Source organism: Rhinopithecus bieti, unplaced genomic scaffold, assembly GCF_001698545.2.
Source record: "Rhinopithecus bieti isolate Rb0 unplaced genomic scaffold, ASM169854v2 scaffold_35307, whole genome shotgun sequence".
NCBI classification, from domain to species: Eukaryota; Metazoa; Chordata; class Mammalia; order Primates; family Cercopithecidae; genus Rhinopithecus; species Rhinopithecus bieti.
This window is the reverse complement of record NW_016814940.1, coordinates 562,087-587,932: the sequence shown is the minus strand read 5'-3', so window position 1 is coordinate 587,932 and position 25,846 is coordinate 562,087. Positions and strand designations below refer to the sequence as shown.

The window sequence follows — 25,846 nt, the reverse complement described above, 5'->3', positions numbered from 1 at the left end:
CGTGCCATTGCGCTCCAGCTTGGGCAACAAGAGCACAACTCTGTCTCAAAAAAAATTCTTTTAAGGGGCAGGCTGGACTGGAACTCCTGGGTTCAAGGGATCCTCCTGCCTCAGCCTCCCATGTAGCTGGGACTATAGGTGCATGCCACTGCCCCCCGCTAAGATAAGGATCTTAATAAATAAAGTGGAAGAATGGATGACAGAGCATCTGCACAGGGCTTGATGTGCATATCATCACACCAAACAGAATTTAAGGGAGGAAACTAGATTTAAACACAACAGACTTGGAAGAAATTGGGGGGCTGATTCATTAATACCTGTGGAAAAGAAAATCTTTAAAATCGTAACAGAAGGAATAGGGTAGAGATAGAAGAAAAGAAACAAGAAAAAGTTGGCTGCTATAAAGAGACATCTAAAATAATTCTACAGTAAGAGAATACTAAATACTGCTAAAATACAATAGTGGAATTAAATTCACCACAGAATCACCAGTTACAGCCAGCATCACCTGAAATCCATTTTCCAGCAAGGAAGCTGCATTTTCAGGACCTTCTCTGTTATTCACACCATGACTTTCTTTTCCACAACCAATTAGGACTTTTGCCACAGACAACCTGGTGGGAGGCTCGGGTCAGTGTCTGTCAGTGTCTGAGGCCAGCTGAGTTAGAGGGGGGTGACTAAGAAGAAAAGGAGACAACTGGGAAGGATTCCAGGCCCAGGGCCATTCTTGCTCTTTTCTTGTGCACATTACAGGCTCTTCTGAATATTAAATGTGACATTAAAAAAAGATGCCTCACTCCCTGAAATGCAGAAATATTTATTTTGGTTTCCTTCATTGTTTTTGGAAATTCTGTTTTGGTTTATAAAACATAGAAACAGCCAACACTTAAAGCAAACATTCAAAACCCCAAGGTGACAAATTATTGACTTTTTGTGCAATTAAGAATACATATATGAAGTTAGGCTACCAAATAGTGTTATTACAATGACAATTCTTTAGTGCAAGCCCTGTTGTGCTTGTATATAATACATGTACTCTCACATACCCCAAAACAGCTGCTTTAAATGTACAAATGACAGCTCAATTCAGTCAAATGTGGCAAAGACTCACAATAAAGTGAACTGCTGTTAATTTCCCAAATTAACTTAAAAAATCCCTGGAGAAGTTAATCCCAGGAAATGAACTTTCCAGATTTCTACATCCTAGAATTTGGCTTCTCAAACACATTTCACAGAAATCAGGTAGCATTATAAGAACATTTACTTATTACTGTCCATTTCAATAAGTACCCAAGTATATTTACTCCCTTAATATCTTTAAAGAAATGCTTGCCTGAGAGTTTATTTTTTGGGGAAAAAGGCAAGTTCATCCCAACATGATCTTTTGATATGAAAACCACATTAAAAATCTGTTGGCCAGTACACAGAGTGAGTGGTTCAGTGAAGATAAAGTAAACAGTTATTCAGGCGTCATAGCTGAGCATGGCTGATCCAGGTAACTCTTTCTTGAAATGCTTGTCTTCACTAGAGAATCTAAGGCAGATTTTAAATAACCCCTGAAAAGGATGGAATGGGGGAATCAGGCCTGGAGAACACAGTCCAAGAGCATTCTGCCATGAATGAGAATCCATGCGTTCTGATGAGCACCCATTTGCCGGAGGCTCCTTATCTGCACGGTTCTGACTTGGATCTGCCCTTCTGCTTACTGGAAACCTTATGCTCCAACAGAAACCACACGGGACTGGAGAAGAACATGAGTTTCATCACCCTTATGAATCAGAAGGGTTCTGTGAATGCCTGTGAGAAGGGGCAGTAGCAGGGATTTTAAAAAATCTCTGGTCCGCTTGTGAGATTCTCCAGCCAGGACAGTTGCTCTTACTTTTAAAGGGAACACTTCCCTCTAGTGCACTGCACTCTTTAGAGCAGCAGACGGCTGCAGAATTTGCAGCAAGTAGCAGACATCTCAGAGAGAGCAAAGTCCTAACCCCTTGAATAGAAAAACAGGGAGACAGAAGATTTAAAACCCACCTTTTTAACTGAGGAAGTCTCAAATAACTTAGCACATTTATAGTTTCCCCTTTACAATTTTTAAGGCTCATTTTGGAAAGTGTGTATCACCATAAACATGGTCTGCAACACGAGGTGACTGTAAGGCAGTGTTCTGTTTCCTCTAACATTCCTATGAGAAGAACCCCGAATGGACAAGTCAAACACGAACGCTTCCTTCCCTACACTTGCTGTATTCAAAATTACCAACATGAAGGCCATCAGCAGGAGAAGAGATTGTGGAACTGTGCCATTTCCTCTGAGCTTTCTTCTTCACACTAAACCTTGATAGTGGAATAAAGTTCATCTATCTGCGACCTGAAATAGTTCCGCAGCTCTGGCCTTTTCGCCTTCATTGTTGGAGTCAGAAGGCCATTGTCGATAGAAAATAATTCAGGGTGCAGTGCGATGCCTTTCACCTGCCAATAAACAAGGCAGTTAAAAGAGGAAAGAGGACACAGGCCACCGGTCTAAAAAGCACGTAAGCCTTGGAGGGAATCAACATCCTCCAGCCATCCAATCTATCCTCTCATTTCAGCCAAGCTGCACTTTCTCCACAAAGGACAGGCACCCTACTCTTAGGACAGGATTCAGGATCATATTCTGATGCCCCAGGAAAAGAGAACACGTGCTCTTGATTTAAAAACCTTTCCCCTGTCAAACTGCTCCATTATTTATTCCTCATGCATGTCTTTAGGTCACCCCATATGTTTATATAATCTACCTGTAAAACATCTCCAAGTGGAGAATTTGTTTTACAGGAATTCATGCACTCAGATGAAGGTCATACCTGTTCAAATGGTTTTAGACCAGAATCCTTCCCAAGTCTCACCATGTCTTCGAGGATAGCTTTTTTGACATCCTAATAGGGTAAGAAAAATAAATTACTTCCTCTGTTGGAGGTCCCTGAATATCTACAGGTACATTTAATGCCAAGTTATGATGAGGAAAGACTGGACCCTTCAGAACCTTACCTTATTTCTGCACAGTTCCTCAAAGGACCCATCAAATCCTCTCTTTTGGGCCCAGGAACGTAATGTCTCGACATCTGGTACCACAATTGCAATGAGAAATGCCTTTAACACAGACAAATGAGTCATTACATAGCTTGATCCAAATGCTCTAAAATAGGGGTTATTTTTCTGTCTTATGGCCCCCTGGGAGAATATGATCCAAGTTATGGATCATCTCTTCAGAACATACTACCCCCGTCTCCCAGGAGTTCATTCAGCCCAGATTAAGAACTCCTGGTTCTAAAATGTGGATGGTATCAGGAATTTTGCAATTAGTGTTTTTTAAAAACCACTGGAAATAACAATCTAACAAACCTCTAATTTGTATTTACTTCTGTATACTTATTTTTTAAAAGCAGGGTCAAATAAACAAGGTGATGGATATCAGAGGAACATGATGGATATCATGAGACAGGAAAAAAAAGGGAGCCTGTCTCATGCTTGTAATCTTAGCACTCTGGTAAGCTGAGGAGGATCACTTGAGGACAGGAGTTCGAGACCAGCCTGGGCAACATAGTGAGACTCCATCTCTACCAAAAATTTAAAAATCAGCTAGGTGTGGTGGCTTGCACCTGTAACCCCAGCTACTCAGGAGGCTGAGGTAGGAAGATCCCCTTGAACCCAGGAGTTTGAAGCTGTAGTGAGCTATGACTGCCACTGCACTCCAGCCTGGACAACAGAGTGAGCCTATCTTTAAGAAAATAAATAAATAAAATTTATATAGGTTCATTTTTTAAGAAAAATCTCTAATATCCCATTCTTTATAGTCTAGTAACAATAAAATTAAATAAAAATCAAAGAATGAGAAGATTCTAGATCAAAGGAAAATAGCTGCAATCTCAAAGAAAAATAAGTGCATTCTCTTATAAGAAAATATCCTTCTAAAATAATTTTAAAATCTAACAACTTTTCAAAAGGTTAACTTTTCAGGAAAGCAGAGCCTCTCTTCTTTGGCATCATCTGTCCAACATTTTGGCAAATACCATACATGTTTCACTGCAATACTGATTTTGATTTTCAATTTTGAGTATTCTTGGTTCACAACCACCATTTACTCGAAAATGATTAGGAAGCATATGATCAATAGGCTGGGTTTAATATGTGTAAAAATTTTCAACTTTCTTTTAACCCATGTCAATATTTTCTTTCATAATTGGAAACATATATTACCCAGGCTCCCCTCCCCCAGTATGTTTATCCAACCTCCCTTGGTACATCAGACCTCTCTCAGTAAAATAAAAATGTGGAAATTAAAGAGAACACAGTTTTCTGAGTAGGAAATGCCAAGCAGCAAAAATCAGTAACAGGTCAATGATGCTCTAGTATATTAGACATGAAAGCCGATTTATAGGCATCTCAAATTTCCAGTCACATTTAAAGCCCCTGGAGTAGCAGGCAATGGCAATGTCTATGCAGCAAAACTGACGACCCAGAAAGCACATACCTGCAAGCTTTCTCCATGGACAAACACCTGAGCAATAGCCTCACTTCGTATGTAGATATTTTCAATCTTTTCAGGTGCTATGTATTCTCCTTGTGCCAGCTTAAATATGTGCTTTTTCCTGTCGATAATCTTCAAGGTGCCATTCTGTTGATCAGAAGGGAGGGGGTTATGAATGGGCTGATGGCTAGTTTCCAACCAGGATGGATCCCAATATAACAGTGAAAGGTATTTAATACACACTATTGATTCATTCTAATAACATCCCACAGAGGTCAGCTATGATCCCATTTTACGGAGAGGAAAACTAAGAATGAGCGAGACTGAGGAACTTGTCCAAGGCTATTCGGCCAAGTGCAGAGATGGAGAAGGGTTCCTAGAGCCCGTGCTCATTCAGCGTCACCACTTGGCACCACTGACTGGTCAACACTAACAAGGCTCTGCTCGCTCAGTACGCCCCCTGCCTGAATTAGGTGCATAACACCTGGCTCACCAAGTGACTCAAGTTCCTTAACAGCAGGAGCACAACTTTTCCTTCCAAAGTGCTCTGCACAGAGTAAGAGTTCAAGAAATGTTTCCTACACAAAGGCCAAATTCCTGTTTTCTTCCTCGATGTCTGGAGGGGTGCTCTTGGCCCTCTGGGAAGAGTGAGTCAACTGTGGAAGTGCTCTAGCATCTCTGGACCAGACCAGTCACATCCCAGTAGTGCTGTAAGCAAAACACTAGTCTCACTTTCACCCCATCCCCACCCCGGGGCCACTCTCACGCCTCCAAAATTGATCTGTAGAAAGTGTCTAGGGTTCTTTTGTTCCACACCAGTTCCCCATTTTCAAAAGGAGCAAACCAAGGTCCAGAGAGACTATGGGATGTGTTTGTGAGTGCCACAGTAGAATTAGAACTGACATTTAATCTCTCTGGAACCGGAAGAGGGGGACTTAATTTATCTCTAAATAGTTTGGGTATTGCAAAATCTGAAGCCATTTTGGGAGGTATTTTTCTAATCAATACAAATTCGAGAGAAGTAAACACCTAAAATCTATAAGAATCTGCCAATACACAATAATAAAAATTATATTTGTAATTTTAGTCCTTGCAATCAGCATAGTAATAACTTTGAAACAATAGGTTACTGGTCAAACCAACAGGTGGGACAGGTCAGGCTTCTTGCACAAGCTTCTCACTCTTAAGACAGACTCTTCAGAATTTCTCTACAGTAAATGATTCTGAGACTAAATCCAACTAAATTCAAGGGGTTCGTCTAATCTGTGAAACACCTTATTTTTAATGAGATGACAAACCCAAGAAACACATTTATTCCCAAATTCTTGCCCATCCTACATTGCTGGAAGTCCACCACAAATTCCTCCATATCTTATTTAACTGAGCCTCAACATCACAGCTCAGTACGGACACTGTAAAAAGCCACTGTCTCTTTGTGTTCCAGTTGAGAAGCAACAACCAGAATTGATGTTAAGCATCAAAACAGGCTGGGAGTGGTGGCTCCTGCCAATCATCTCAGCACTTTGGGAGGCCGAGGGGGGCGGATCACCTGAGGTCAGGAGTTCGAGACCAGCCTGGCCAACATGGTGAACCCTCATCTCTACTAAAAATATAAAAGTTAGCCGGGTGTGGTGGCGGGCACCTGTAATCGCAGCTACTCGGAGGCTGAGGCAGGAGAATCGCTTGAACCCAGGAGGTGGAGGTTGCAGTGAGCCGAGATCGTGCCACTGCACTCCAGCCTGGGCGACAAGAACAAGACTCTGTCTCAAAAAAACAAACAAACCCCCCCCCCCAAACAAAAAAAACCACACATACACACAACAGACAGACAAAAAAACCAACAAAACAAAACACATTTGCTAAAGTTAAAGTGAAAATCCAACCAAGGATGCTAAGTGTAAACCTGTCCCCTGCAGGAAATGGAACAGTCTACATCATACCACTCACCAAGGAGGAAGGGAAAGAGAAAATTCAGGGAGCCACAGCCACGTGGCAGCTATACAGCAGACTAGATATTTTCTTCCCTACAGTGGAAGAGAACTGTTTGTGACCAGAGGAGGTGGCAACTTACTGGTAACCATTTTCCAATGTCCCCTGTGTGTAACCAGCCGTCTTTGTCCAAAGCTTCTGCTGTTTTCGCTGGGTCCTTCAGGTAGCCCTGAAATACATTTGGCCCCTTCACACACACCTAAAGAAAAGAAGATCATCAGTGAACAGCATTTACTGGGGCTTCTCCAGAGAAAACTGGTGTGTGCATGTGTGTACGTGTGTGTCTGCCCCAACCTTTAGCTGGAAGCCCTAAACTCCAGGATGCAGAGGGAGTTACCAGAGCCCCACCGGGATCTGCGAGGGATCTCCAGTGCCTCTACTTCCCTTCCTGAATTACCTCAGTTCTGGTCAATTTGGAGGGCAAAGGCTGGCCCTAGGTTCTGGCTCAAAGCTGTTGGAAAACCCCTCAGGGGATGAAATCCCTTTTAAGTAATTAGGTTTCCCATCCCGTAGCCAGCAGCTCACTAACAGGAACCCAGGGCAATCAACAGGCACGAGCTCCGTCCCAGGAACTGAGGCCACCGGGCCTTTCTTTGCAGGCCCTTGAGCCCAAATCCCTATGAGGCCTGGCAGAGGAAGGCAGGCATCAGTGTCCCTCCTGCCGACTCCCCGAGAGCTGAACATAAATGTACCCTCAGAAAGAAGCCTGGCAGACTCCAGGATCACCAATGAAGTCAAGCTCAATGGCTTTATTGAGCTGTTGGGAAAAACCACTGCATTCGCAAAGGCCAGCGATCCCAGGAAACGGCAGTGAGGGGAAATGACTGACAGTTTTCACTCACCTCGCCCTCACCCTCAGCAGCCAGGTAATTCATTTCTTCCACATCAACAAGTTTTATCAAACTGCATGGCATCGGGGCCCCAACATGGCCTGTATATTAAATAAACAAAGGTCACTCCTAAGGGAACTAATTATAACCTCAGGTCACATTATTTTGATAGCAAACAGAATTCCACAAAAGAAAAACAGCTGGGATAAACTTCTGATTTCTGCAGTTATAGCCATTCTCTTCCTAGTATAATTAAAGAGAGTCTATTCTTAGACGAGGGCAGAACATATTTAGTCTCTTCAGGACCTTTTCCAAGTGTGATGCTCTGTTATGTATGAGTAATGTGGCCTCTATGTGAAGGTTCCTACGAACACCTGGAAGCAGGCTCTCTCAAACCTTCACCCGGCTTCCACCCTCCAGTCGCCCCCACCCATTACTTGCACTCATCTTACACAGACTTTTTTTTTTTTCTGAGACGGAGTGTCGCTCTGTCGCCCAGGCTGGAGTGCACTGGCGCGATCTCGGCTCACTGCAAGCTCCGCCTTCCAGGTTCACACCATTGTCCTGCCTCAGCCTCCCGAGTAGCTGGGACTATAGGCGCCCGCCACCATGCCCGGCTAATTTTTTTGTATTTTTAGTAGAGACGGGGTTTCACGGTGGTCTGGATCTCCTGACCTCATGATCCGCCCGCCTTGGCCTCCCCTTACACAGACTTCTTAGCATCCCTGTTCTCTGTAAGAAGAGAGAACATATGCAGCTTTGGCAAACCTGACACACCACCTGGTTCTCATCAACACGGCCTTTATTTCCTTGCATATGAAGAAGCATGTCTTACAGTTTTTACTAAGATGGGACAGTGCTTATTTCTACAGCTAACTTAACTCTCTTGCCAAAGGCTGTTAAGACTGGGTTGTCTTTTCCAAAAGCAGCAACATCAGACATTAGATATGTTAGATATTAGGTATCACATTGGATATCACAAATAATTCTTCCTATGTTTTAATAATTTGAGCTTCTAGAGATCAGTATCCCAAATTCTCTGTTCAGGAAACTGAGGTTAAAAATTAAACAAATACCATAAAGAAGATTCACAGACTGTGCCAATTCCAGTAGAATTATGTTACTAGATAGTGCTAGGTTCTAGAATCTATGTTACTAAATGGTGTTAATACTTATAATACTCCAAATAAGCCGGGAAGTTTATTTATCACAGTATAGAATTTACTACTCAGGTGACACAGAGGAAGCACAGAAGTTCTGCAGTCAGGCCGGGGTTGAAATCCTGGCTCCAAAGCATAATGCTGTGTAAATTATCAGACATTATTTATGTGTTACTTAAGCAACAATCTATCATTTCCTCTGAGAAGTACCAGAACTTATCTCACAGGGACGCTGTTGGGGTTACACGGACATTAGGTGCATCCTAAGCACCCATCGTAGAGGCTTACCCATGACAGGTGCTCAATGATTTCTGTTTGTCCTCCTCCTTTTTCCTTTTGAGAAAAGACTCTTTGAGGAAAAGGACTTGTATTTATTCCTATTGGTAGTCCTAACACCTAGCACAGCACACCAGTACAAATTTAATAACTATTTGTTGTTTAAAATGACCAAATAACGAGACCCTACTCAATTACTAGGAAGCTCCGTTGGGCCAGACATTCTCAATCTGGAACACAGGGCCCCCTCTCAGATGTCACTAGTAGGGTCTAGGCAAGTCTCTGCTGCCACCAGCTTTACAGTCAGATCCCCAATGCCACCCCTCAGTTGCAGGAGGCATTTTCCCCACAGTGCCCTGATTTACGAGCAAACACAGCACTTTCGTTTAAGATGGTTAATGAACCAATCAGTGATTCACCCAATTTCAGACATACCAATAACCCAATATGAACAATATTCCAAAAAGAGGCCTCCCACAGTCATACCTGCGGTCCAGTCTCCAGGCATACTCAGGCAGCACCCGGCAGTGCACTCGGTCTGTCCGTAGCCTTCATAAAACTGGGGCACCAAGAGACGGGACATTATTAAGGACAGCACAGTCACACCTTTGCTGGAAGTGCACAAGCAATGAAGTATCACTAACTCCCAAGTCATGGCTGACTGTAGTGAAATTTCGTTTCAAATGGTCTGTTCAGTAAATTCATTCAATGGTCCAGTGTGCTTTACGCCACCACCAGCCGTCACCCAGGTGCACTTTCTACTTAACTTCCTGTTGCCAAGCAAGGGAGAACCCCTATGTGACTGGTCACCACCCAGCGGCAGTGAACTCCCTTGGCCGGTTCACAGGACGTGTACCCCACACATGTCCCGTCTGTCACCAAATCCTCCTTTCCCACGTTACTACAGGTTGTCGGCATGGTGTGCGGGTAGGCTCATCACCTGTGACCCATTCCACACCTGCATGCCTGCTTCTAAAGGTTAGACAATCGTGTGCCTGATCCTGGAGAAAATTCAACAAATGGCAGACACACACATTCCCCTGCCTAGGGTAAAAAATATACATATGGTTGCTTCTCCAAGCAACCTAGTAATAACATGTCTTCCGAACAAAAATAACACACACACACAAAGCAGGGGGTGGGGAAGGACTGGGGTGATGTTGGTGAACGGACACAAAGTCTCCATCAGGAGGAACGGGTTCAAGAGCTCCATAGCACCCAGTGGTGACTACAGCTAACAACAATGTATCATATCCTTGAAAACTGCCCAGAGGGTAGACTCCAAGTGTTCTCACCATGGGGGGAGAAAAAGCATGGGCAGTAAGACACATGTTAATGAGCTTGATTTAGCCATTCCACAATGTTTACATACATCAAAACATCCTGTTGTATGCCACAAATACAGATATGCTTGCCAATGAAAACAGACACACACACACACACACACACACACACAGACACACAGACACACAGAGTACAGACGACTTTTGGCGCAGAAGAGGACTGGGCGTCCTAGCGTGGGAGAATCAGGCGCCCTGACATCCACCTCACCTGACAGCCCAGGGCTGCTCTGAGGAACGTCAGCACAGTGGCAGACACCGGTGCGGCTCCCGTCACCATCAGCCGGACTTTTCCGCCCAGGCTCGACTTTCAGGGAGGGAGAGTGGGAGAAGGTGAGAGTTACACACCTGCAAGTTGGCGGCCTCTCCGCCAAGCAGGCCCGCTTGGGACCCCGTTCCCTAACCCACAGCTGAAGGCCACATGGAGAACTCAGTGCTCACGACGGCAACACAGGGCTCCAGTTTGTTTCCAGCCGTGACTGCCCTGTTCCCTCCCAAAGGGGACAGAAGTCAGCCCCACCTCTGCAGAAGCTAGTTCAGGAAATTAGAACACGACTGGGGGGATCTGTGGCAACGACCACAGTTCTGGCCTTTTGGGGGGCACAGTATTATTACACATTATCACTCATGCCTGAAAAACTACCTCAGGAGTGACACACTTGTTCCGGAGAAATGAAACAAAATGGACAATGAGAAAGGCCACACTACCCAGAATCCTTCTCCCCCAGATGGCTGCAGTGCCATTTATCTTAGAAACTGAGGCCTCCTTAATGGCTCTGCCTTAGTTTTAAACGTGTGCCAGAATTAAACAAAAACATGTCATTCTCTCCCTCACCTTCATCTCTCCCTCTCACAAAAAAAAGCCCTCCCAGAACTCTGAACACCGGAGCTGGTTTCCATGGGAGCAGCGGCTGGGAGTCCCGTGTTACCTGCACTTTGTGGAAGATCAGCCGGTCCCACAGGCTGTTGTTTCTGATGATGCCGCTGCGAAGCTCTGCTTCTTTCCTCTTGGAGGCAAAGTCCAAGAGCCATCGCTTCAGTGTGGTGTTTGCTTGTCCAAAAATCTAATGAGGCAAGACATGAGAAGGTTTCCACGCCTACCAGAAAGGCCAGAGTCAAAAAGTGTGGAGAAATCGGAACCCTCATACATGGCTGGGGAACACAAAATGGCACAGCCGCTCTGACAGCCTGGCCGGTCCTCTAACAGTCCTGTGTGGTCAGCACAGGACCAGCAATTCCACACCTCGGTATACACCCAGGAGTAACGGACACATACATCCCCAAATGCCCATCAAGTAGGAATGTGTAGGCCAGGTGCGGTGGCCCATGCTTGTATTCCCAGCACTTCGGGAGGCTGAGGTGGGTGGATCTCCTGAGCTCAGGAGTTTGAGTCCAATGTGGCCAACATGGTAAGACCCCATCTCTACAAAAAATACAAAAATTAGCCGGGCATGGTGGCAAGTGCCTGTGGTCCCAGCTACTCAGGAGGCTAAGGTGGGAGGACTGCTTGAGCCCTGGAGGTGGAGGTTGTAGTGAGCCATGATAATACCACTGTACTCTAGCCTGGATGACAGAGAGAGATCCTGTCTCAAAAAAAAAAAAAAAAGGAATGGATAAATAAAATGCGTTATATCCATACAGTGGAATATTATTTGGCCATTAAAAGGAATGAAGCAAATATGTGCCACATGGATGCTCATGAAAGCAGCCAGTCACAAAGGAGCACATATGGCATGATTCCATCCATAGAAAAGTCCAGAATACAGAAATGCACAGATTGAGAACACAGATGAGTGGATGCTTAAGGGTGGAGGGGGTATGGGCGATGACAGCTAAAGAATAGGTAAGGGTTTCTCTTGGAGGTGATGAAAATGTTCTAAAATTGATTGTAGTGATGGCTGCAGAACTCCGTGAAAGTACTCAAAACCTTTGAATTATACACTCTAAATCCGCAAATTACACAGAGTATTATATGTTGATAAAGTTGTTCTTTTAAAAAGAACCACTAAAAACGTAACAAGGTTCTGAGAGATAACAGAAGTCCTGCCTCTAAGTGAAAACTCATTCTGGAGACTGCCTGCTCGTGCCCCACACGCCTGACCCTGGCTGTGTGGTCCACGCGATGATACCCACCACAGAGGGGCTGGTGTTCTCTTGGGCTCTGCTGTGGCTTAGTCACTTCTTTCAGTGTGGCCAATTAAGTAATGTTTTACATGCCCATGCAAGGAGCTTTACAAAGAAGAAAACCATTTCATAGTTACTATTCTCATGTGATCCCATTAGCAACTTTTGGAGACAAACAGTAGGAGAGAACAGGTAACAGTCCATGTTATACATGAGGAAGCAGAGGCTCAAGTGTTTATTGTAAAAATAAAATAACCTCCCACCTTACGCTTGTATTGTGACCAGGTTTACAAAGTGTGTTCATGTGTTTTCTTTTATAATCCTTATCAACAACTGTGGGAGGTAAATGCATCCTAACTTTACAGATGAGTAAACTGAAGTTCTACAAGATTGAGAGGATTGTCCAGGGTCATGCACATGGCACATGGCACAGCCCAATTCAAACCCAAGCCCCTGCGTCCAAGTCAGTGCTCAGTTCTGGGACTTTGCGGCTTGGAACTTACTCGGTCAAACATCCGGTTCAGCAGTCTTGGAACCACAGGGAAGACAGTGGGTTGAAGCACCTTGAGGTCATCCATGAGCAGCCTGATATCTCCTTGGAAAAATCCGATTTTAGCTCCATGACACAGCATTACACACTACAGGGGCAATGGAAACAACAAACATTTTATCATCACAGCAGGGGGTACACAACATGCCAACACCCAACTTCAGTTTTAGCAGTTCAGGCCAGTTTCCAGAAATCTTAAATTTCCTAAATATAGGTAATGTAAAAAAAAAATGTGCATTTACTAGTCATTGTACAACATGGAAATGTGGTATTTCTCTTGGTTATCCTGAAGATACAGGACTTAGTAAAAAACCAGGCTATGTTGTTTTTAGTGATGACCACAGAGATTCTACTCTTTTAGTGTGGTGGTAAGTGGTAGTCTGTTGAATGAATGACATGGTATTACATATTGTAAATATTTTTAGTGGCTGGGTGCGGTGGCTCACGCCTGTAATCCCAGCACTCTGGGAGGCCAAGGTGGGCGGATTACTTGAGTTCAGGAGTTCCAGATGAGTCTGGCCATGTTAGAGTGAAACCCCACGTCTACTAAAACAAAAATTAGCTGGGCGTGGTGGCAGGTGCCCGTAGTCCCAGTCACTCGGGGGGCTGATGCTGGAGAATCACTTGAACTCAGGAGACGGAGGTTGCAGTGGGCCAAGATCGTGCCACTGCTCTCCAGCCTGGGCCACAGAGGAAGACTCTGTCTCAAATATATTTATATAGCCTTCCAGAAACTTTACGTTTAATTTATTCTCAGAATAAAAACTTAACTTCTTGCCTAGAGTTCAAGTTTGTTAAAGTCTCACTTTCTTTTGTTTGAATCTAAAAGTTTCGGAAAGGCCACTAAGTATGATGAATTTGTGACACCAGGGTATCTAATACCAAAGTGGCTTGCCATTCAGCTAGAATACACTGCACAATCTTTTTCCTGTTGAGTACAAACCGTACTGGCAAGCCATATGGAACTGACAGTTTGCCTAAAGATTCAAAAGATAACACAAGGGAAGTACAAACGTTCTCTGGCTTAAAAGCAGAAACCACAAGAAAGGTACACCATGGTTCACTGTTTAACAATTACAGCTCAGAAAGCTGTTGTTCAGTGCGGCCTGCCTTCTAGGCACTCCTCTAAAACTTGTTAGGTACAGCAGCTCATCTGAGATTGCTTCATAAACCCAGAAGATCCTGAGGTGTGCAGGACGTAGAAGGAACAGATGGCACATGGGATGTAATCGCCTTCGATCCTCTGTGGTGAGCAAATCCGACAGGGCAGCTGCCATCCAAAGCACTGGCTGTTAGTCAGCCCTGTCTCCAACACAGCAGCGGGCACACAGCTAGAGCTCAGTAACTACTCACTAAATGAATGAATGGTGCTCATTGTTTTTTCCTACAGTATAAAATCCAAAATTGTCAAAGAAAGAAAAAAGGTGGTTCTTGGTCAGTTTTAAAATTAGTCACACAGTTGATTACAGGGAGCCTAAGCAAAGGTCAGCTGGAGGATCATTCTCTTTTTCCAAGGGCACTTAGAATATTGCTGAAAAAATTAGTCTCAAGCCAACTTGCCCATTATGAACAAGCACAATCAAAACTAGAGACTTCTTACAGAACAGAAGCCTCACCAGGCTTTGTAGAACTAAATTAATAATGACTTTTCTTTTATAGTTGATCTTTCTGGACTGATGTCCATATTAGTATCCTTCAAAAGTCTGAGCTCCTAATTTTAAAAAGAGTGATTAAATTCAAGTATCCTGTTCATACTCAGAAAAAGAATTTGTATTCTTTCAAATAATCTGTACCATTTCTAAAACGGGGCTGAGCAAAGAATTCTTTATAGAGATGACAGTCTGCACGTCACACTTACCTTCAAGAGCTGTTCAAACATGTGTGCAAGTGGTAAAAATGAAATGTGTGTGTCACTGGCATTCAAGGGAAGTACTTTCTGTAAAACACAACAACTTAGCAGAACATACACAACAAGCAAGCAAGGAAAACAAAACTAAATGCCTACCTCTACAACTCTCTCAAACATATGGGCGAGAGGCAAGAAAGATATCAAAGTATCATCTGGGCAAGGATTGACTGAATTCTGTAAGCAAAGATACCAGCAAGGCAGAAAAGCATTAAGACTCCCAGTAACTTTCCATTTTATTTCTGAGCACATAGTACCTCAACACTGAGGAGAAACAGCTTTTGCTTATGGTCTGCAACTTTTTCTCACCAAAGAATAAAATGAAAAGCAAGGGGCATGGTGGCTCACACCTGTAGTTCCAGCACTTTGGGAGGCCAGGGCGGGCAGATCACTTGAGGTCAGGGGTTCAAGACCAGCCTGGACAACATGGTAAAACCCCATCCCTACTAAAAATACAAAAATTGGCCAGATATAATGGCACATGTCTGTAATTCTAGCTACTCAGGAGGCTGAGGCAGGAGAATCGCTTGAACCAGGGAGGCGGAGGCTGCAGTGAGTCCAGATTGCACCACTGCACTCCAGCTTGGGCAACAGAGTGAGACTCTGACTCAAAAAAAAAAAAAAAAAAAAAAGCAATACTTTCATTATTCAAATAAAGTGGAAGTCACTCCCAATGACAAAGTAAATTCACTTCTGGGCTTTAATCAAAACAAGGAAAATTTTGCCCAAATTGGAAGGTTAAGGGATTATGTGCTCTAATCAGTATTTCATCACTACAGTATCCCAGTACCCAGCAAGTTCAATTCTACTTTAAGAAATACAGGTCCCATTTCAACATAAAATTGCATTTTATGTTGCTAAGAGAAAGGAGGAAAGAAGATAAAAGAAGGTGGATTTCTAAGGTCCTTAGAGTATTTTGAGTTTGATCAATATATAAATACATAAAGCCCTACTTTACATAATTTGTTTAATGCAACCTCAGATCCGGCACCCAGAAATTTACTCTCCCTTTTTTTTTTTTTTTTTTTTGAGATGGAGTCTCGCTCTGCCGCCCAGGCTGGAGTGCAGTGGCCAAATCTCAGCTCACTGCAAGCTCCGCCTCCTGGGTTTACGCCATTCTCCTGCCTCAGCCTCCCGAGTAGCTGGGACTACAGGCGCCCGCCACGTCGCCCGGCTAGTTTTTTGTATTTTTTAGTAGAGACGGGGTTTCACTGTGTTAGCCAGGATGGTCTCGATCTCCTGACCTCGTGATCCACCCGTCTCGGCCTCCCAAAGTGCTGGGATTACAGGCTTGAGCCACCGCGCCCGGCCTGCTCTCCTATAAAATACTGATCATGATGATTAAACAGACAGATTAAGTTTGGACATCTGGTTTCCCTCAGAATGGGCCTTACTTAGGGGCAGGCACAGTGAGGGTTTGTATAGAATATTCATGTTTTTAACATAAAGAATTCTGGCCAAAACGGGGTGTCCAACAGCAGCTGCTGTCACACCAACTAAGAAATGAGGGCATTGTCGTTACCTAGGGGATGATGCACTACGTTCTGAGCCATGCCCTTTCCTTTCCTAAAGCTGGGTCACCCTTAATAATAATGTGACAATGGATGAAAGCATCAATCCTGAGCAAACACAGCAGCCCCAGAAGCACTGGATGTGGTCTGAGCATGCTGTAATCTCAGCTTGATTTTATTCAAGTCTGACAGGCATCCCAAGCAGTACTTCTCAGGATGAAATTGTTATATTAGTATAATGAGAAATCAGACTCCATTCTACCTGTACTTTTCAACATTCTGATTTAGAACAAAAATATTGTCCATGATCATGATCAGACATTTTACAAAGCTAAGAAGACAGATATTGTAACTGATATTGTAATTGATTTGCTATTATAATTGGCTTTAAACAAAATTCTGTCATCATTTGCCTCAATGAACCACCAATGCATTTTAAGTTTTCTTCGAAGGCCAATTACGACATTAAAATTTCACTTTGGTAAGGTACTAAATGTTGAACTCTGTTGAGAAAGTATACAGCTTTACAAAGGGTATTTGGAAAGGGTGACCCAAGTAAAATAAGTGCACAATCCCTCAAAGATCAGTTTTCTGTAGCCACCAAACAAGTCCATTCCCCAAAGCCATTAAGCTCAGGCTCCTGCTACAAAAATCAGAGCTACAGAATACTCCCAAAGAGACTGCAAAAGCCAATTATGTTAACTATAAAAAAGAGTATGAGGAAAAGGCATTATATTGTTCAATAAGCACCTTTATAAAGGGCAAGTTTGGAAAAGGCTCTTGGTGTTATGGACTGAATCACGTCACCTCCTTCTAAATTCATATGTTGATGTCCTAACTCCCAATGTAGAGAGGGCGCTGCTGTGACTGTATTTGGAGGTAGGCTCTGATCTGATAGGGCTAGTGTCCTTGTAAGAAGCGGAAGAGACACCAGAGCGCTCTCTCTTCGCACATGTACGGAAGAAAGGCCATGTGAGGATACCGGAAAAGGAGACTGTCTGCAAGCCAGGAAGACAGCCCTCACCAGAAGCCAAATTTGCCAGCAGCTGATCTTGGACTTCTAGCCTCCAGAACTGTGAGACAATAAATGTCTGCTGTATAAGCCACCCAGTCTGTGGGTTTTTTCTTTGTTTTTTGTTACGTCAACCTGAATAGACTAAGACACTGGATAGTAAACTTTAAAAGTATGGGAAATTAGTTGAAGTGCAAGTCTTTAATACTTCTAGTGCAATGGAAGTCACACTGACCACAACATAATAATAATTCAAAAACTTTTAGCATATCATTGCCAATTTAAAATAAATTATTTCCCAAATACAGGGGCACTGGATAAAAACACAAGACAGTCCATCTCTTCTCTGTCCTTTCTTGGACATATTTCTAGGGCAATCTCCAAATAGAGTTTCACTATATTAATGTTGCAGTGAACTTCATCTGTCAATTCACCTTAATTATCACAGAGAAGGGTTGGCGATTAGGTCCAAAGTGAAAAAAGAGAGAAGGTGGACTTGGGCCTAAAGTTCTGACCTTATCCGTATGTCACCTCGTTTCTAAATACCACACGGGCCTAACACAGTGGTGCCACCTTCAGCACTTTCATTCTCAAGGACTAATGTCAACCAGTGAGGAAAGATGACAACATCCCAAAAAGTTACCTCTGTTGCTTTCACAAAAGCTGAACAATCGCTCACTATGTTTCGATGAGTGATCAGTGCTCCTTTGGGGTTGCCTGTGGAGCACATATGAAGCAGAACAAAGTTAAAGAATGACAGAAATGAAGGAGGCCCAGAAACCCCGCATAATTAGGGCCTCGGACACCTCTACTGTTAAGATACATCGTGAAAGCCAAATGTTGAACACTAAATTCCTGAGCAACCTGCAATCCTTTCACTGACTTATCTTTAAAAACCTTTATTAATATGGGCAAATTTTAAAGGGTATACGTAGCCATAAGAGAAGAAAAACCAGAAATTGTCTCCCTGGGAGCCACCGATCTAGTCTGTCCTAGGAAGACAGGTGAACCTAATATCACCCTCAATAAATGTTTGAGGAATTATCCGGCACTCTTGGACTCTGAGAAGATCTTACAGAGCAACAAGAAGATAGCACATAGCACAAGAAGACAGCACTGGACCCGCTTCCTTCTCTTCTGCTTTCGGTCCATCTACTGTTAGCTGATAAGTCATCCAAAAGAGGTGGGGAGAGTACAGCCCACTGGCTGTCACATGTAGAAGCAATTCTATCTCAAAACTCACCTGTAGTTCCACTTGTGAAACAAATTACTGCAAGATCTTCAGGTGCTGGAGGCTAAAGAAGATTAAAAAAAAAGGCTGATATAAATCAGAACAGAAAAGAGAACTATAAGCCACAAAGTACCAGGCTAGATACTGAAGACTACAAAGAGGACAGAGCAGGGTCTGACACAGTGTGCTTACCTTGGGCTTCCGTCTGTTGGCTCTTCCCAGGTCCTTAATTAGAAGAGAAAAAAAGCCATGTTAAATGGAAACGTTTTCTAACTGTAAAGGATAAGGTCATATCAAGGCACTTAAAGCTGGCCTTACTGTGGGCTTTGTTCACAGCTGGCTCGAAAACAGCATAATTTTCTAATTAAAGAAACTATGGTAGTTTTAATTAACCAAAACCAAAATATTTACTCATTGTTCTGAGAAGCCATTTTCCAGTTATCTCTTCTCTTACATAAAACCACACAGATGATATTAGGCTGGCCTTTGAAATAGGATGTATTAAAATACAGCAGTCAAAGTCTTTACAATGCATTTCTGGTCCCCACTTCCACTCCTTATTAGGGCCTTTAATAAAGCCCTGTTCTTAACCATAACTAGATACTGTAGATGCTCTGCAGGCTCCTCAAATCAGAGCACAATACGACCTCACCCCCGCATTCTACACAACTGACATCTGCAATCTGAGAAGAAAAATCAATCTCTGCTCGGTTGAAATGCTAGCCATTTTGGAGAGGCTCAAATATCTGCTCAAATATCTCCCCATGTAGAGTGGAGATAGGATTTGGGAGCCTCCAGTGATAAAACAGACCACAGCAGAACCTCGAAGACTATTTCCTGAATGGACTTAAAGGTTAAGAATGACGCATTGCGCGGGGACAGCATTTCCCAGCGGCAGGCTTCCAGCCACTACCACTGATGGGGTTTGGTCGACTGCATGAGTGCGGTCTTGGTGGCCACTTTAATATCTATTAATTTTAACAAATGAACGATTTATATTCTTTTCCTATTAAAATGGAACAGCGTGAATGAGGATATGGAATGAACATGCCATTGAACATGTTCAGTTCACATGGAAATTAGATGGATGTGCTCAGGGCTCGGTGAGTTTCTGCCCAGCATCCATTAAGGTTTCAATCTTAATTCCATTTTAAATGATGTAAGTGGCAGACCACCGATTAAGAACAGGAACTAATATATCCAATTAGAGGTCAGCCAAAAGCTACAGCAATAATTCTGTACATTTTTTTCAAAATAACCTTTATTAGCTCCAGAATTTCTACTTGTCTATTAAAAATTCTTATATAACTTCGGGAGATGCCCAAGTTTTCAAAATTGATGTTAAATAAAATAAAGCACCAGTTACATACAATTTGGCTCTTAATTTATTGGGAACAAACATTATCCAAATTAGTGCACTGTTGCCACGAAAGTTTCACAGCCTTACATCTCTCTTACGGTATCACTTAGGAAAAATCCTGCAATTATTATTATTATTTTTTTTTGAGAGAGTCTTGCTCTGTCGCCCATGCTGCTGTGCAGTGGCACAATCTTGGCTCACTACAACCTCCACCTCCTGGGTTCAAGCGATTCTCCTGCCTCAGCCTCCCGAATAGCTGGGATTACCGGTGTGCGCCACCATGCCAGGCTAATTTTTTGTATTTCTAGTACGACGGTGTTTCACCATGCTGGCCAGGCTGGTCTCAACCTGACCTCATGATCCGCCGCCTCAGCCTCCCAAAGTGCTGGGATTACAGGAGTGAGCCACTGTGCCTGGCCAAATACTACAATTATTAAAAAAAACCTTTATGTTCCAAGAAAAAAAACCACCCATAAACAAAACTGAATTCTAGTTAATGATAAATACCCTGAAGTATTTAGGGGTAATAAAATCTGCAACTTACTAAAATGCATCAAAAAAATAAGATGGAGGGATAAAGTGATGGACTGATAAGTGATAAAGCAAATATACTAAAATGTCAATTGGTGGTGAGTATACAGCTGTCTACTGTGCAATTCTTTCAACTGTTTGGACAGTTAAAATTTTCATAATTAAAATATTGAAAATGCAAACATTCCAAATACCAAAATTTCTATTTTGATCCCGTAAAAAAATACATTAATATAAACTCAACACAAGATCAACCATAATGCTAGTTTTAAATTCTTTTCTTTAGACCTTCACCTTTTGCTCAGAATATTTTAAAACTAAGTATAAATNAGTGAGCCACTGTGCCTGGCCAAATACTACAATTATTAAAAAAAACCTTTATGTTCCAAGAAAAAAAACCACCCATAAACAAAAACTGAATTCTAGTTAATGATAAATACCCTGAAGTATTTAGGGGTAATAAAATCTGCAACTTACTAAAATGCATCAAAAAAATAAGATGGAGGGATAAAGTGATGGACTGATAAGTGATAAAGCAAATATACTAAAATGTCAATTGGTGGTGAGTATACAGCTGTCTACTGTGCAATTCTTTCAACTGTTTGGACAGTTAAAATTTTCATAATTAAAATATTGAAAAATGCAAACATTCCAAATACCAAAATTTCTATTTTTGATCCCGTAAAAAAATACATTAATATAAACTCAACACAAGATCAACCATAATGCTAGTTTTAAATTCTTTTCTTTAGACCTTCACCTTTTGCTCAGAATATTTTTAAAAACTAAGTATAAATCATATTAAGCAGGTAAGTGTAAAACAATGTCTTCTATAAATTAATATTTTAATATAAATTTTATATTATAATCTTCAATCATCTAAATAATTTTAAATTTCAACATTACTTCTTTATCATACAGCAGTCAAAAAACACCAGAAAATTCCTGCATCTATGGGGAGAGAGGGGAGAAAAGGGAAGGTAAGGGAAAAGAGATTACATTATAGTAAAAGGGGTTAAAAGTGAAAAAATAGAAGCGGGGAAACACCAGGTAACAAGCTAACTAAAACCCCAATTCAACAAGGAAGCACGCGGGTCGGCACTTACAGAATCAGTTCCATGCTACTGAGGGAGAGTTGGGCAGGGGCGCACACATGCACAAGAGAGAAGGTTCTGTTAGAACACACGAGCTTCCCTGTGCCTACTAGGTTCCTCAGGAAAGGTTTTACGGATCCTTACTTACAGCCTCAAATTCTTTGTAGGAGGAAAATTACACATAAAAATTTAAAATCCTATTTATAACAGTTTCAGAAAAGTATTTCTAACTCCTTCAGAAAGAGAATGACTGACTCTATTTTCCTATGACTTGCTATGATATGTATATAAAAAGATCCTCCTCTGGTCATGTTCTTGGATGGAACTGTAATCCAAGTCCGGCTGACGGGGATCAACTTCTTGTATGATCTGACATCAAGCACCCATGCTGAGCATGGACCTCACTCATTCTCCTGGATTGGCTGCCTTTAAAGTTGTGATGGGTATGACTCTTAAAAGAGTCAATATGAAAATAAACCACATCAAACATGTATGTTGGAAACTCACCAGGACTCTCCACGAGCCACCCAGGGAAAAGAACGATAATGCTGATTTCTATATTTGGCTTGGCATTAAAGACAAATTAGTAAGCAAAAGGCATTAAAGCCCAAAGAAGACACAGAAACTGAAAGCTCCACCTGCCTGAAGCTGTAATTCCCATTTCTGGCATTTCCGGGCACAGCTTGTCAGTGCTCCGGAATAAATATTTGAGTGGTGAAAGCACTTGGGTAAGGTGTGATGTGTTAACACTGGGCACACATGTAGAATCCTTTCTCCAGCAATGAGACAGAAATTTCTGCTCTCTTTCATGGGTTGCGGAGGCGACCGGCCAGCGCTGGGACTGCACGATGGCACTAGATAGCGCTGGATAGCACGTGTGGCCAGCATGGCCCCAGGGAAAGCCTTTGGGGAAGGAGGCAGGGGAACTCACCTCCATCGCCTTCAGGCTGATGATTTCCACCCCACACTTCTGGCCTTGTTCTACCAGTTCACTGCCGTAGGCATCCATGAGAACTATGATTTTAAGGCTTGGTGTTAACTTATTTTCTACACCCTCTAGTAAGAGTTTGGCCTTCTCTGGCTTGTCAGCAAAAACCAGAGAGAGTTCAGCTGTAAATGAAAAGATACAATGAAGAATAAGCTCTGGGATGTTAAAAGATTGACTCTGTCATATCCAGCACAAGGATACTTGAAGTACTACATTCTTTGAATAAAAAGGTAAATATACATTTACATGCAAAATCTTTGTCAAATCAAATGTAAGCAAATGTAAAGTCACTGACCCTAACCAATAACTATGCCAACAATCCAGGCAAAGATCATAGACGTACCTTTGTTGACTATGTACGTCACAGCTTCGTTTCCAAGGGTATCATAAAGTGGAACGATCACCATCGAATAAGCAAAGCATCCTTGTTCAATAATCACCCACTAAACAAACAGTAAATGTCAGGGAGAGAAAACAAGATGTCATCATGGAATCAATAAGAACAATACTCAAGAGAGATTCAACGTGAAAACCTTTGACGCAGCAAAATTAACATTGGTGTTATCTACTACTCTGTGCCAGGTGCTATGAGGGATTCAGAATGAGAACAAAACACTTGCCCCATTCTTAAAAAGAAATTAAGGCCAGGCACACTGGCTCACACCAGGAATCCCAGCACTTTGGGAGGCCACGGTGGGGGGAATCAGTTGAGCCAGGAGTTCAAGACCAGCCTGGGCAACATGGCAAAACCCTGCCTCTACAGAAGTTATCTGGACATGGTGGCACACACCTGTAGTCGCAGCTACTTGAGAGGCTGAGGCGGGAGGATTGCTTGAACCCAGAAGGTTGAGGCTGCAGTGAGTTGTGATCACACCAATGCACTCCAGCCTGGGTGACAGAGTGAGATCCTGTATGTATGTATGTATGTATGCACAAAGAGAGGGAGGGAAGGCAGGAAGGAAGGAAAGAGAGAGAGAGAAAGAAAGAGGAGAGAGAGGACAGAAAGAGAAAGATGAGAGATTGAGAAAGGAAAGGAAAGGAAAGGAAAGGAAAGGAAAGGAAAGGAAAGGAAAGGAAAGGAAAGGAAAGGAAAGGAAAGGGAAAAGGAAAGAAAAGAAAGAAAGAAAAATAAATTAAAATCTGCCTGAAGAATTGAGGCAAATATGTTAAAAGATAATTAGCAGTATCAGATAGTGACTGACTGGAGATAAGAAAGCCCACCATTGGCCAAGGTAGTTACAGATGCTACTGGGATGGTGTAACTGAGATTGCCTTTGGAAAGAGAAAGAAAAAGAGAAAGAGAGAAAGAGACAGAGATAGAGGCAGGGAGATGCTAACAGAGGGGACAGCAGGATCAAAAGCAGGGGGGTTAGAGCGATGTGACTGGCACAGACGGTTCTGGCTGGAGAACAGGGGGCAGCCACTGAGAGTTTCTCACAAAACAGTGGCTGTGGGGCTCAAGGAAGATCCCTCTGGCAGCAGGGCACTGTATGCCCTGGAATAGGGGAAGGAGTACCTTGTCTAGCAGCAAAACTGTTTTGAGAAAATCCCTCTAGAAAAGTGAAGGAAAGAAGTGAGACAATAACTGGCCACACTGCCACATGGAAGATGCAGTAAGATGTCTGGCGGCACTGGCCACATAGCCACTGCCCTACCTACTGGACAAAGGTGAAAGATCACTCTCTATCATACCCAAGGGCACCCCACTGCCTCCGGCTGCACTTTTCTAATGAAATCATCTGCAGAGCTCTGACACACAGGACAGATAAAGGCATAGCCGGGGGCAGGGGGCACAACCCACTCACATCCACTTGGCCTGGAAATGGGCTTCTGAGTTTCGGTGTTTTCCTGGAAGGAATTTTCAGCCAACAACAAAGAGATCAGGTCCAAGCTCCTTAGGCACATGTGACGCTTAAGGAAGGCTCTCTTTCCTGCCACTCCACCACATGAAAATGCTCCACTCCCAGACACAGGTGTGAACATGGGCATTCCCTTGGCCTCCCCACCCCTATTTCCTTCGAGATTCTACTCAGGTGCCACCTCCAGGAAGCCCTCCTTGACTGAGCTCCCATAATCCTTCTGCCCTACGCCCACACTTACCACATGACAGAGAAAGCACCGGTGTTTAGCTCTGTCTTTCCTTATGTGGTAGCTCAGAAGAGGGGCTGAGTCACTGTGCTTTGGCACCCCCACACAGTGTCTGACATATAGTAGGTGCTCAGCAAACATTTGTTGAACGAACTCATAAATATAGGAAAGAACCTACTTCTTGAAGAGATTCATTCTGCAGTTCTAGATTCATGATAAAATTCCATCAAAACAAACATTTTGATGTGTTCATTTGGGATGAAAAAAACTAAATTCTACAAAGCCCAGTCATAGTCCAGCTGTGGAGAATGCTGTTTTCCCCTTGAAAGACCACAAAACTCTAAAGAAGCCATCTTTATTTATTTAAAAAAAAAAAAAAAAGTCAGTAGCACAGCATTGCATCAGCATGTCTTCTGGCCACAAGCAGGTATAAGAATAAATTCGATTTCTTCAAGCCAGATGCTTCCATTTTTCCAGGCCAGCTAGATCTACTAATCTTCTGAGTCACACCATAAGCTGTACTTCCAAAAGAGCTGCTCATTTAAACTCAATTTCTGATATGTTTTGGCTGTGTCCCCACCCAAATCTCAACTTGAATTGTATCTCCCAGAATTCCCACGTGGAGGAGCCAGGTGGAAGTAATTGAATCATGGCGGCTGGTCTTTCCCATGCTATTTTTGTGATAGTAAGTTTCATGAGATCTGATGGGTTTATCACGGGTTTCTGCTTTTGTTTCTTCCTCATTTTTCTCTTGCTGCCACCATGTAAGAAGTGCCTTTCACCTCCTGCCATGATTCTGAGGCCTCCCCAGCCATGTGAAACTGCAAGTCCAATTAAACCTCTTTTTCTTCCCAGTCTCAGGTATGTCTTTATCAGTAGCGTGAAAATGGACTAATACACTTTTACACACTGGTTTACAGAAACCGTGCTGGGCCTAGACCGCCAATGACACACTGCGCAAATGAAGGCCGGCTAGTGCTGAGTACTGTCCCCATCACCCATGGTATTTTAAACTCTGGAAACCAACCAGAAGGAAGGCCTCATACCTTTCAGAAAGGGAAAAAAAGGAGGCTGCTATTAACAAAAATGTTATCTAAATCTCTCTATAACTTATTAATGTCATTTTTCTAACCACAGAGGTGACTCTTAAAGTAAAAGACTCCTTTGTTAGTTATCTAAGGATTTTGTTGGGGAACCTGGTTTAAAACACTAAAATAATCCCCCCCCCGAAAAGTGATTTCTCTTTTCTCTTAAGGCGATTAAAAGGCCCTGGTTCAGGTTTTCTTTTCTTTTTTTTTGAGATGGGAGTTTCGCTCTTGTTGCCCGGGCTGGTAGCTCACCACAACCTCTGCCTCC

The 25,846-nt window shown here is 42.8% G+C and overlaps 1 protein-coding gene across 8 annotated transcripts in view; it reads right to left on the bottom strand.

The window, feature by feature from the left end:
- Nucleotides 1–799: 799 nt before the first annotated feature.
- ACSL1 (acyl-CoA synthetase long chain family member 1) overlaps nt 800–25,846 on the bottom strand; it is a 71,871-nt gene continuing 46,824 nt past the window's right edge. For 6 of the 8 annotated variants that reach the window (XM_017852642.1, XM_017852641.1, XM_017852640.1 and 3 more), the window contains exons 6-21: nt 22,746–22,845; nt 22,346–22,524; nt 18,622–18,654; nt 18,442–18,493; nt 17,842–17,915; nt 14,775–14,852; nt 12,723–12,857; nt 11,025–11,159; nt 10,307–10,402; nt 9,242–9,314; nt 7,332–7,420; nt 6,572–6,688; nt 4,504–4,647; nt 3,021–3,122; nt 2,837–2,908; nt 800–2,465 (exon numbers count right to left, since the gene is read on the bottom strand). In XM_017852642.1, coding sequence (XP_017708131.1) covers nt 2,325–2,465; nt 2,837–2,908; nt 3,021–3,122; nt 4,504–4,647; nt 6,572–6,688; nt 7,332–7,420; nt 9,242–9,314; nt 10,307–10,402; nt 11,025–11,159; nt 12,723–12,857; nt 14,775–14,852; nt 17,842–17,915; nt 18,442–18,493; nt 18,622–18,654; nt 22,346–22,524; nt 22,746–22,845 — 1,620 coding nt within the window. In that variant the 3' untranslated portion in view covers nt 800–2,324. Of the gene's footprint in view, nt 2,466–2,836; nt 2,909–3,020; nt 3,123–4,503; nt 4,648–6,571; nt 6,689–7,331; nt 7,421–9,241; nt 9,315–10,306; nt 10,403–11,024; nt 11,160–12,722; nt 12,858–14,627; nt 14,706–14,774; nt 14,853–17,841; nt 17,916–18,441; nt 18,494–18,621; nt 18,655–22,345; nt 22,525–22,745; nt 22,846–25,846 lie in introns of all 8 variants that reach the window. The other 2 variants (XM_017852643.1, XM_017852636.1) reach the window with 2 other exon arrangements.